Source organism: Equus quagga, chromosome 7 (genome assembly GCF_021613505.1).
Source record: "Equus quagga isolate Etosha38 chromosome 7, UCLA_HA_Equagga_1.0, whole genome shotgun sequence".
NCBI classification, from domain to species: Eukaryota; Metazoa; Chordata; class Mammalia; order Perissodactyla; family Equidae; genus Equus; species Equus quagga.
Window position 1 is genome coordinate 68853275 of NC_060273.1, and position 11769 is coordinate 68865043.

At 49.1% G+C, this 11769-nt stretch overlaps 1 protein-coding gene across 1 annotated transcript in view; it reads right to left on the reverse strand.

Annotated features, from left to right (window-relative positions):
• Nucleotides 1-217: 217 nt before the first annotated feature.
• SLC36A1 (solute carrier family 36 member 1) overlaps nt 218-11769 on the reverse strand; it is a 43352-nt gene continuing 31800 nt past the window's right edge. The window contains exon 11 of the mRNA XM_046667345.1: nt 218-4637. Within this exon, the coding sequence (XP_046523301.1) occupies nt 4366-4637 (272 nt within the window). The 3' untranslated portion in view covers nt 218-4365. The remainder of the gene's footprint in view (nt 4638-11769) is intronic.

The window sequence follows — 11769 nt, forward strand, 5'->3', positions numbered from 1 at the left end:
TAGGAAGGACAGGATTGTCTAACAGAAAAATAACTACCTGGTCCCTTTCTTGGGAACTCTTAATCACATAGATGGTTCTACTGTTCGCACTACTCCCCCGGATGAGCTCTCTGACATAAACTAGAAACATTTTAACCTGAGATCTAGTAAAGGGATCTGAGCGACATTAAAAAAAAAAAAAAAAAAAAGTGAAAACAAAGACACAGACCACAACCTCTCAAAAATAAAAAATAAAATTCATTTATTGAAAAGGAAAAGTTTAACACATGATCTGTATGCAGAAACCAAAATGAGATCTTCTTTAAGCTCCTGCACGATCCACATCTCTACACATACCATGAGGGAAATATACATCCACGTAGGCACATGACATACACAGTACTGTCTGGTTATCAAGACCTGCTGGACACTAGTTTTTCAAATGCCTCTTACTCACACATCCACTGACATGTTTTACAATAGAGTCACATAAGTTTATGCTTCACTAGAACAAGATAGCTTCCCCAGCATCACCCTGATTTAACCAAAAGAAGGCGGCTTACAGCGGGCACCCTCCACCCTCATTTCCCACTCTCCCACTCCAATAACCTCATATCAGCACCATTTATGTCCCCTGGTCAGGGAACGACCCAGCAGCCCAAAGACAGGGAAGAAATGTAACAGGCTGATGCTGTCAGAGCAAACAGCCTTGCAAGCAGCAGGACTAACTGTCTGGAAGTGTTGACCATGACTTCAAAGACAAACCCCGCCCCTCCTCTCCCCTAATGGTCTTGGGGATTTGTAAAGTACTCTGGGAAACTGAATTCTAAGGCAGCCTTGAGCTGACTCCTCAACACCACGTCGTGCCCCTTGCATTCTATGTCCCCTCTGGGAGGAAGCAGCTGCGGGTTCTGACTCGGGGCCGATGTTGGGCCTTAACACCTTATCAGCTATGAAATAAAACCCGCTGATACACACCCCCTTGCTGTGCGTAGTGAATAGAGCTGTAAACAGACATAAATTGAGATTTTGCACTTCCAAAAAACATGAGGCGAACATGTAGTGTTAAACAGGGATGACATTCTATAACTTAGGAAGGGAGAAATTCGAGAAGGAAAAAGTAAGACAGGAGAACAGAAAGGGGGAAAAGACTCCTAATGCACCTGTTTGGGATCATCACTTTAAGACAGATGATAACGTTGCACATTTTACCTTTCAGTGGGGCAGAGGGTGAGCAGTGCGGATCAGCTAAAGGATGTAGCTGGAGGGGTGAGTGACAGAGAGGGAGGGCGCAGGCTGCAGGCCCAGAGCTAAGACCCGCTACCCATTCACATACACCTGGCCAGGGTTTGGGCAGAGGAAGGGCTCCCAGCAGCCAGACAGCAGCACAGTATTATAATGTCACTTGTGAACGGTGACACCTTCTAGGCAAACTGAACAGAAGATGCCAGGTCATGCTCTTCCCAGCAAGCAGCTGCATTTAAGGGGAGGCTCATGCCCACAGAGCTGGAAACCTGCTCCCAACAGCGGTGTCTGCAGGGGAGGACCAGGGGCCCTGAGAAGCTACTTCCAGGACTGCATGGGCAGCTGGGGGAGGGACAGAGGCTAACAGTACCGGGCCAGAAAACCCCCGGCTGGCCTTTGCTCCGGCAGACGCAGGCTCACACCCCAGAAAGCCTTTGCTCTCTTGTCCTTCATCAGACTTCTACTTAGGCTGGCGCTTTACACCAGGGGCTGGAGGAGGACACGGGAGAGGCTGGGCAGCTGGCTCCGAACGAGCAGTGGAAGAAATCAGGGAGGGGTTCCCTGACTGAAGAAGCAGCGTGGGCAGCAGAAGAGTCGGCTTCCCTGAGCTGACCCAGAAGAGGAGGAAGGGCTTCCTGCTGCTACCATCTTCCAGCTGACTTTACTCAACAGCTAGTTGCTGTGCAACTGCACGATCGGGAAGGTCCCCTGACTGGGCCGCCTGGCCTGGGTCTTCGCAGCAGCCACGCGATCAGGCTGTCAAGGCAGCAGCAGCACAGGAAAGAGATCACACAGGGCGAAGGCCATGCCAAATGAGCTTCCAGAAGCCCCAATGCCAGGGCTGTCTCTGGTACACACCATCTTCCCTGGGCCAGGGATCCTTAAGCAATAGTCTGTGTTTTGCTAAGACCTGGGGCCAGAGGACCTCAGGTCCCAGCGTCACAGTCCCAGTCTCACTACCCTCCTGGATGGGGCTGCCTCTCGCAGCTCGGAATGCACAGAAGCCTCCAGTGCAGAAGCTGTGGGCAGGACACGGGTCTGACCTGCTTCTACTGGCACGCACCTGCTCACGGAGAACAACTCTCAGGACCGCTGCGGAAGGTCTGCTGGAGCCCGGGCTCGCATAGAAGGAGGACTGTTCTAGAACCCACTTTGGTAACTTCTAGGCCTGAGGCTTCAGAGGACAGGGCCGCTGCTCCCTCCAGCCAGAATCTTGATCCTATTAGCACCTCTTAGTGACCATCCAAGAACAGAAAGAGTGAAAAGTGTCATTCTCCTAAGGGAGACCAAGTCACCACTCATCACATCTTCCTAAGTTCATAAATTATCAGGTAGGTTAGGAGTCACTGCAATAAGAGAGTTTCGCTTTGGAACGGAAGAGAAAGAAAAAGCCGGGGCCGTGGGGGTGGGTCACAGCCCTTATGAGCTTTGGTGAAACACAAAAACAAAACCCCTGACAAAGTTGTGCTGCTGTCTCCACTTTCAGGGTGAACAGTCTCTCCAGGTGAGCAAGAGCCTGGTGACAGGAGTGGAAGACAGCAGGTCCCATGAACACACACACACACACAGCTCGAGAGACGGAGAGTAATGCATACCCTTCTGAAACCCTTCTCACACCAAGAGCGAAGGAGAGGCAGCCGGAAGCAAGGCAATGCGCCTTCCCCTGCCTTCTCTGCAGTCTGCTCCCAAGTCGGAAGGCTGGCCTTGAGGTGAGCCAACCCTGAGGCTACTTCTGTTACTCAGGGAGGCATTGAGGGGAGCAACAGGGGTCACAATTAGTGTTTAGCACACAGGGGACCAAAGTCCCCAACCAAGTGGTTCTTTTAGAAGTCCAGGTCTTGGAGGCAGCTTGGGGTGGGCACTGTTTCTGCCCTGCTCCCCGTTGATTGTAAACAACCAAGCACCGTATCAGACCAGCGGCTGTGCATTCTAGGAACTGAACTGCACCCTCTCTGTGCACACTGGCTTCATCTTCTCATCCATAGCAACAGTGTGGGTGTCTTCCTGGCATGATGGCAACTGAATGCTGCCATGCCGTTTACCTGTCAAGGGCTGAGGCTGCAAAACGGGCCTGAACGTACAAAGCAACCATTTTATAAGCCTCCCGTGGACAGACATACACCCCACTCAGCCGCCTTTCCCCCGGCCTCATGCACTGGCAAGTATTTCCTGAGTCCTTCACATCTTCTCAACATGAAATCAGGCTGGCCAACGGGAGGCAGAGTCCACGCCCCCCACAGAGATACACCCAAAGGCGACCCTAATTCAACCCTTTGGGGTCCTCAGCCAGCAGTGCTGAGGAGCAAAGCAGACAGTTCCTGGAGTAAGTTTCTTTTCAGCAGGAGAAGCTGAGCAAAAGTTTACTGAGGAAGGAACAATTCACGACAACTCCAGATCTAGAGACAGAGTCTAAACCCAAAAGCTAATTTAAATAAAATATAAATATTTTCAATTTAGGGAGTGCTTGATATCTTTTGGGAGCTAAAGCAACTAAGAAGACAGTCTCGTGACCCACACGAGTGATTCGGAGAGGAGTGGGTGTTGTCAAGGGTCACGGCAAGCCAGAGAGAGGAGAGATTAAAAGCTCCAGCTTTGGGGGCTGGTTTCAAACTACTAGGTAGGTCCAGACACTGTCTGGAGACCTGAATAGGTAGGAGAACCTCAAGGTAAAACACTTGGGACAGAGAAAAGCAAGAGCTAGGCTTGGCTTTGTAAAGACGGGGAGCTCCCACTTATTTGATCTAGGCTTGGCCCAGGAAAGGGGGAAACGTGAGGTGGGGGACGCTAACATTTTTAAATAAAGTGAGTTGTGCAACAGGAATAATTTGGGGGAGGGAGGTCAGAAGGAGGGAGGCAGGTAAGGGAGGAGGCAGGATGAGGGAAAAGAGCTGAAAGGTTTGGGGTTAAAATAAGTACAAGGGAACAGTGATGGCACTGCCACTAGAGGTACCTCTCAGATATCTGCTACCCGCTTTCTCCCCTGCCGTTGGCCCTACCTGGCCCAGGGGTGCCAGGCAGAGAGGTTCCCAGACAGCAACCTTGCCTTTCCCCAGAGCCTGGACCCTGCTTGAGGCTCTGGGGCCAGGTGCTGGGGAACATACAGCGGTGGGGCGGGCAGGTACAGGCAATGCACCCAGATCACTATAGAAAGGCACTGGTGGAGTTGATGAAGATGGGAGTGTCGCTTGGCTGCATCAGCTCGTAGAGGGCCTCATACGTCCCCACCACAAAGCCCACGAAGCCGAGGATGCTGATCAGGGTGTCCTTGGTGATAGTGAGGGGGCTCATGCCCTCCGAGTAGTAGGTGGTGATCTCCAGAAGGGGCGGGATGATGAGGGCCAGGGCGCTGCTGCTCACAGAGCCCACCAGGGAGATGACGAGGTCCAGGCGGGGGATGAGGATGGCCAAGATGCCTGCGGGAGAGAGGACATGCTTGTTCAAGACTGCCCAGAGCTGGGAGAGACTGTTCAGCAAATTTAGCAAGTATCCTTCATATAGAATGGAGAGCTCTAAGGAAACAGATGGTATCCAGCCCAATCTTTCATTCCACAGATGAGAAATGCCCAGAGATGTGGAATAACCTGGCTCTCACTGCAAGGTTGGCAGAACTGGGACTGGAACTCATGTCTCCAGGCTCCAGTTACCTGGATTTTAGCTTTTCCTGCTACAGTACATTGACTTCCATCCTTCCAAGGAAAAGGAACCAACTTACATACATTCCAGGACAATCTGGTCCCTACCAAATGAGAGAGAGTGTGGAGCAGAAAAGGAGGTGGGCCATTTCTGGCCGACTGCTCATTTTCTTACCACTGAGGGCATCTCCAATACAAACATCTCTACTTGATTGACAAGAAACCAAACAGAGGAAAAAACCCTCCTTCTCCTGAAATGATACCATGATAAACCCCATTTCATAGAACATTTTCATACAGGGAAAGCAGAAGTTGTTCTGTGTGCAGGCTGACCTCAGGGGCAAGGCCCCACACCATGGCCACGTCCCTGGGCCAGGACAAGCTAGCGGCTCCTACACCGGAAACTAGCCACGAGTGTATGAGAGGAAGGCGGAATTGAGGAAGATGAATGGCGGGCTGCATCAGGAAATGACATCGGCTTCCATATCACACCAAGGACCGCACCACTGCCATAGTCCCATAGTTCTGTTTAAAACCAAGGGAGGAGGCTCCACTGACCACGCTTATTCCCATGCCCACTGGTCCCACTGTTCCCATCTAACTCAGCTTTCCAGTGGGGCTGGGGGGAGGGGGGGAGTGAAAGCCAATGTTTCACAAGTTACTGAGGATTTTGAGGATTATGGGCTCTGGAATTAGGCTCTTGTGTTTGAACCCTGGCTTTCCCCAAGTGACACTGGGGAAATTATGGCTCCCTTTTATTCCTTAGTTTTCTTGGTAGCAAAATGGGGATATTAATAGCGCCTATGTCACAGAGATGTCATGATGATCAAATGAGGTCACACAGGCCTTAACAAAAGGTCTGGAGGACAACAGGCACATAACACAGTTGGGAGTATCGTCGCTAGTGTATACTGTCTTGCTCATGTAAAGTGCATCATTAACTGGTTATTAATTAACTGTATTCTGCCCGATTGTCTTCCCCGCTGCCATGCTCCCCCTGGAGGTCCTCAGCACCGAGCCAGCGGTCCAGGGCACGTCTATGACCTCACCGATCCCTCTGACAGGGCCACATTTGATATCGGGGTTTCAGCGCTAACTTCATTTCATAAAGCAAAAACGGAGTCCAGTCACTGTGAGGAAGGCGTCACAGTGGTGAGACTGGCAGGGCATCTCAGCCCAGGGCGGCTGGTTTCCCCCTTCAGACAGACTGTCTGGATCGATCGCCGCCTCTTTGGCTGAGCACCAGACGAAAGGACTGGGCTGCACTTAGAGGCCAGGTTTTACGAGAAACACTTACTTTTAAACTGGAATACCACTCCCTGCAGTAAAAGGAGAGGCCCGTGGGAACCGGGACTTCCCAGAGGGGAGCACATTCACATCTCCTGTCTCGCTCTTACACAGAAGCTGCGCTCTCTGATCCTGCAGTCACTGACTACTTACATTTAGGTGAATTCGGTTCCTCATTCACACTGGCCACATTTCAAGGACTCAACAGCCACCTGTGCATCATGGCTACTCTCCTGGACAGCACGAACCCAGAACACTGCCATCATGGCAGAAGATCTAGCATCCAGTAAACAGCACTGCAAAGCATCCACTCATTGAGCTGAATTTGCCTCGACTCAATGGGTATATAACTCCCCCATATCATTATTGTTCCCCTGGAAAGAAAGGCCCTCAGAGAGGTAAATGATGGAAAGTGGCAGAGCTGGGACTAGAATCTAGGACCTCAAGCCCTTGTCAGATCACAGACCTGATGAGTAAGAAAATACAGAATGATACCTGTAGGAAGAGAGAGAACGGGGATCTGGCTGATCAGCAGAAAGGTCCTGTCTGAAGAACTGGGGGAGTCAGACATCAGATTAGTTTCCCAGGGACGCACATTGTCTGGCAAGGAATCCAGTATCCAGTCACCCCTGACCCCTCTCTGCTTTGTGAAGGAAACCAGACAAGAGTTTTGACACTGATGCTAAAAGGGGGTCTAGGGATACTGAGTCTCAGGTCTGCCTCTGCCTCGGTTTTATGGCCCTGGGGCAACCTCTTCCCCCTTTCCTTCTTCTGGTAATCAACCATAGTGGCAATTATCCATTAACACCTTCACTGTGCTGAAGCCTTCAGAAAGTAGGTGGTTTAACTTGCACTGCAAGTTAAAACTAGTCTGTTTCAGCCCTTAGTTGTTCCTAAATAAACAGAGTTGGTGATATTCCCTCAAACCTTCAGAGTTGAATTTGGAGGTAAAGCGTTTGTAGGCTGATGACAAAACGGCATTCTCATCATGGATAACCTAATGCTCAAAAAGAGCTGATCTGCTGTGTGACCTGGAATAAGATACTTGCCCTCTCTGGGGCCTGGGTCTCCATCTGCCTAATGTCAGCCTCACAGCGATGGTTCCACATGTTCCAATTTGGGTGAGTAGTAGGGTGGAAACAGCATGGAGGTAGCAACCAGAACCGAGCCCCGGGAGAGGCTGGTGCAGGGAGGCGGTTAAGAGTGCAGGCTCAGGACTCAGATCTAGGCTCCACTCCCAACTCTACCACCAACCAGCCAGTCACTTAACCTCTTTAAGACTCATTTCCCCTGCTGCTAAATAGGGACGGTCAAACGAGATCATTCGCATAAAGAACTTACACTACTAAGCACATCATAAACATCTCACAAATGTTAGCTAATAGAATACCACCCCTGCTCAGTAGCAGGCTGTAACCCAGGGCAAGTCAGCAGGCCATTCTGAGCCTCAGTTCATTTGCCCACGAAAGGAGGAGATTGTATTAATACTGGATGATTGCTGAGATCTCACCCAACTCTGGAATTTCAAAGAATGGTACAATGCAGATTTAGTTACTTAGGAAAGTGTGCTGGGATGTGTCGCTCAACTCACTACCATCTGGGAAGCACCGTGTGCTGCTCCAGAACGGCACAGCAGAGCCAGGGTTCCTCTCCTGGAACACAGGGTGTGCCCAAAATGGAGCTTCTAGCCTGCCTGGTTTCAATTCCTCAAAGGGAGTGTGAGTTATTCCTCTGGCGCCAGCCTCTGGTTTCCACAGATGCTCTAGCCCACTCAAGAGAAAGGAGGCCTTTATCAGAGAGAATGAGCCCCAGGACGAGACAAGTCAGATGACCTGCCAGCACCCCTCCGCGCCCCCCCACCCCATCCCCCAGCTCTAAGAATCTGTTATCTCCTCTCCCTCTCTCACATTAACCTGGGGGACATATGGGCACGTTACGATAAGAGAGAAGCAAAGTCAGATGTGCTCCAGTCTGTGATAAGAAGTAGAAACAGAAACTTGTGCAATCGAGACATTTTCTCAGATTGGACAGAGATGTCCTGCTTCATCATGGTATTTTTAAAAGCAATCTAAAATCCTGTTCTTATTTTTACTACAAAGGATATAAAAGATAAGCACGCTTAACAAAAATGTCCTTAGAAGGGGCAAAACTTTTCTCTTAAAGCCATAGGGCTGCAAAGGGAAGACCTTCTTCCTGTCCCAGCTGGACCAGATACCACAAGTGAACCCTAAATAAAGCCTGATGTTGGAGAGAGAGACTGGGAGAGAAGGCAGGAAGAGTGAGCCTCCCACTAAAGCGGTGGGAGAAGAGGAAGAGCAGGGGACTCAAATCAAACGAGCATAAAGAGTCCAAGGGCTCGATAGCAGGGGCATCTGTTTTGCCACCATGCAAAATGTGGCAAACTAGTTTTACCTAATTCCAGAGGCAGGAATCAGGTACCTAGGAGAGATATGGGAGCGACTAAAACCTCTTCTAGCACTAAACGTCTTTACTCGATGAGTTCAAGCCCTCTAGAAGGAGAAACTCAAGAAGGGAGACATCTCAGGAAGTAGCCAACTGGGGATCCCCTCTCCCCACCCCCCGAAAAAAGAGCAACCCATCTGGAGAGGAAGACAGCAGAGTCCCAACCAGCAGTTCGACAGCCCTCTGCAGCAGGAGCAAGGACAACTCAACCAGACCACATGATGAGTTAAGAGGGCTCCAGTGGAATTACAAAACCTCTTCCCTTCGGGTTAAGAGACGCTAAAAAATACGATCTTTCAACTGCTGAAGCAACATAAGGCCAACGGCCACATTCAGAGCAGGAACTGACTGGGATTCTGGAGCCTGTGGCTTTAGACCAGCAACAGAAAGAGCTGACTTGCAGAGAAGAGAAAGTACTGAAGAGAACAACTATTCGCTTACAGCAATGCCTTGGACACTGCAGCTCCCGTGTCCAGAAGCTCTTTCTGGTGTTTCATTATGATTGATGCTGGTAAAGCCCACCTGTGTGCCCGTGAAATGTCTAGAATCTGCCTTTAAAATGAGTATTGGCCTTGGAAAGAATATATAACTTCATTTAATGAGGGTATAAATTTAAAAAATACAATACTAAGGGGAACAACCGACACGTTCAACACTAAAGGAGTAGTTCAGTAAATATAAGGGGATGCCATGCAGTCATGAAAATATTTATGAAGGATATGTATATGCATGAGAGAATATTTTAAAAAATGCAAAAGACACAGTTATGTGTATACTATGATTGCAACTATTTTTTAAAATGCCCCTGTGAGGATTAACACAGAAGATAAAATGCAAAAAAATTATTTCGTTAAGTCAGTGAGATATTGGGACTTTTGTCTTCAACAACCACCCATCTAGACATTCTTCGAATGTCTTTACATTAACTTTCTTTTTTCGAGCAATATTTTGGTAGAAATTTAAAATAAGGCTCAAAATAATTGTGCAGAATCACAGAAATTTAAACTTGCTAGAAACCTTGGAAATCAGGTACCCTTCATATCTTACAGGTGAGCCAACTGAGGCGTCGTGAGGGCTCCTGGGAGCAGGGGACACAGTGCACAGCAAATTAATGCTGTTGCCCTTCTTCAATGTAGCTGCAAGACCACGAGGTGTGAGAGGCCAAAAGGCGCTGAGAAGCCACGCTGTTTGGACCTGGAAGCGTCATGATCTCACGGGTCTGGCTGCTTGGAATGTTCCGCTGGTAAGCATTCCAGTCTACACAGGCCTCTTAAGTGATATGGCTTTACGTGACTACGTCTTCACCAACAGGCTTCTGAAATTCTCATCCCGAAGTGAAATAAAATGTTTAATGTGGCAAACGCCACAGAGAATTCGTATGAACAACTGAAGGAGAGGTTAGTGCCTCATGGAATTCAAAGAAACTATTCTGACACCTCCGGACTCCCCCGGGTGCAGCCAGCCTCTTCCAGCCTCTCCTTCTACACAAGCTCTCCAGACATCAGGTGACCCGCTGAGCCTGAATTTCTAAACATATGGGCTGGAAGGAAATACTGTCCCATATGAGATCATAACAAAATGAGCACCATTCTCTGACACGCTGATTTTCCCCTCCCTTCCTCTCCAACAGTCTGAAATTTAGCAACACAAAGTAGACACAGCAATCTTTGGGGGATGGAGGAGAGTGGTGAGGAAGTTGAATTGCAAGTGGGGAAAAAGAAAGGGGCTGAACCAAATTCCCCTGTCCTTTTGAGAACAGAGGGTGAGGAAGAGGAGGAAAAGTGTGGAAAAAGACAAGAAAACACCAGAAATAGCAATAAAACAAGCTGCCATTAAAATTTATGGGCCGAATTGAAAACAATCAGTTATATCAAAGATTTAAAATCATATACCAATCAACCTTGTGCCCAAAGATGGCAAAATACAGAGAAACAAGAACAAAATGAACTCACACAAATACATTTCAGTTGGTGCTACCGTGAAATGCCTCTCCTGAATCCCACGATTACTTCAAAGTCTCCAGCGAAGGGAAGAGGAGCCAGAGAGCTCAGAGATGAAGGGCTGCATCCTTTAATAGGATGACCATGCAACACTAAGTCACAAGAGATCACAGGAGAAGGGAAAACAACCAAATGTGCTTGAAGATCAAAAGCAGCTTGCGTCCTTTGAGCATCATGCTGTAGAAGGGAGAAGAGACCTACTGACAGAGCCAGGAAAGGCGAAGCAGAAACCAAGAGGCACCTAAGGACTGCATGGGGTCTATGACTCAGAGACTGCTGGCTCCTGCAGGGCGCAGCAGAGAGACACCTGGCAGGAAGGAAGACATATGCTCCCGGGGGCAAAGCCAGGCTGGAGAAGAAAATGGGGCAGCGAGAGGAATGAGGCCCAGCACCAGTGCCCCAGATCTTCAGGCAGGGAGAAGGAGCACATTTTACCTAGACAGACCGACTTTTTCTAGAAAACCACTTTGAAACAAAGCCAATTATTTAGACTATTCCCATCCTGTCTTCCAACGCCCTTTGGATGTAAGAATCGGGGCCAGGAAAGTTGATGTTATTGACACTGTGAACATGGAAGCCATCTCCTCCACACTTAGAGCTAATTCATCCGCAGAAAAAACATGCATAGCTGATCAAAGTACCAGGAACTGCTGGCAGAAGATAGGAGCAAACTAGAATCCAAGCATTCTATCTTAGCATATATTAAGGGAATTTACTGGAAAAGCAAGATATATCACGTTCCTTCCTTTTCAGTTGCTCCAGGGCAGCGGTGGCCTGTGGGCAGCTCAGGGCACTGGATTAGGTGCTGAGTGGGCTGTTGCTACAGGCAGGACTAGGAGAGGGCCTGACATCTGCTGGAGAGAGGCTATAAAAAGTCAAAGTGTTGCCATCAGCTCTTGGGGTCTGGAGAAATCAAGTTATCAACCCTTCACCCAGCTCCCACCCAGCCCCACCCTGTAAGAAATCTTTAGAAGGAGTGCTGCCCAAGATGAAAGCAGAATGCCATGTGAAGGCCTTCAGTTTCTTAGCTCTACTGAGCTCTTTCCATGCAGATCCAGGATGCTGAATTTCTACCCACTATCCTGGAAATAAAATGAGGAAGAGAACTGCAGGTGGCTTGAGGAGGTCCACCCTGGGATAGTCACCAGTCTGCTCCCTTGAGG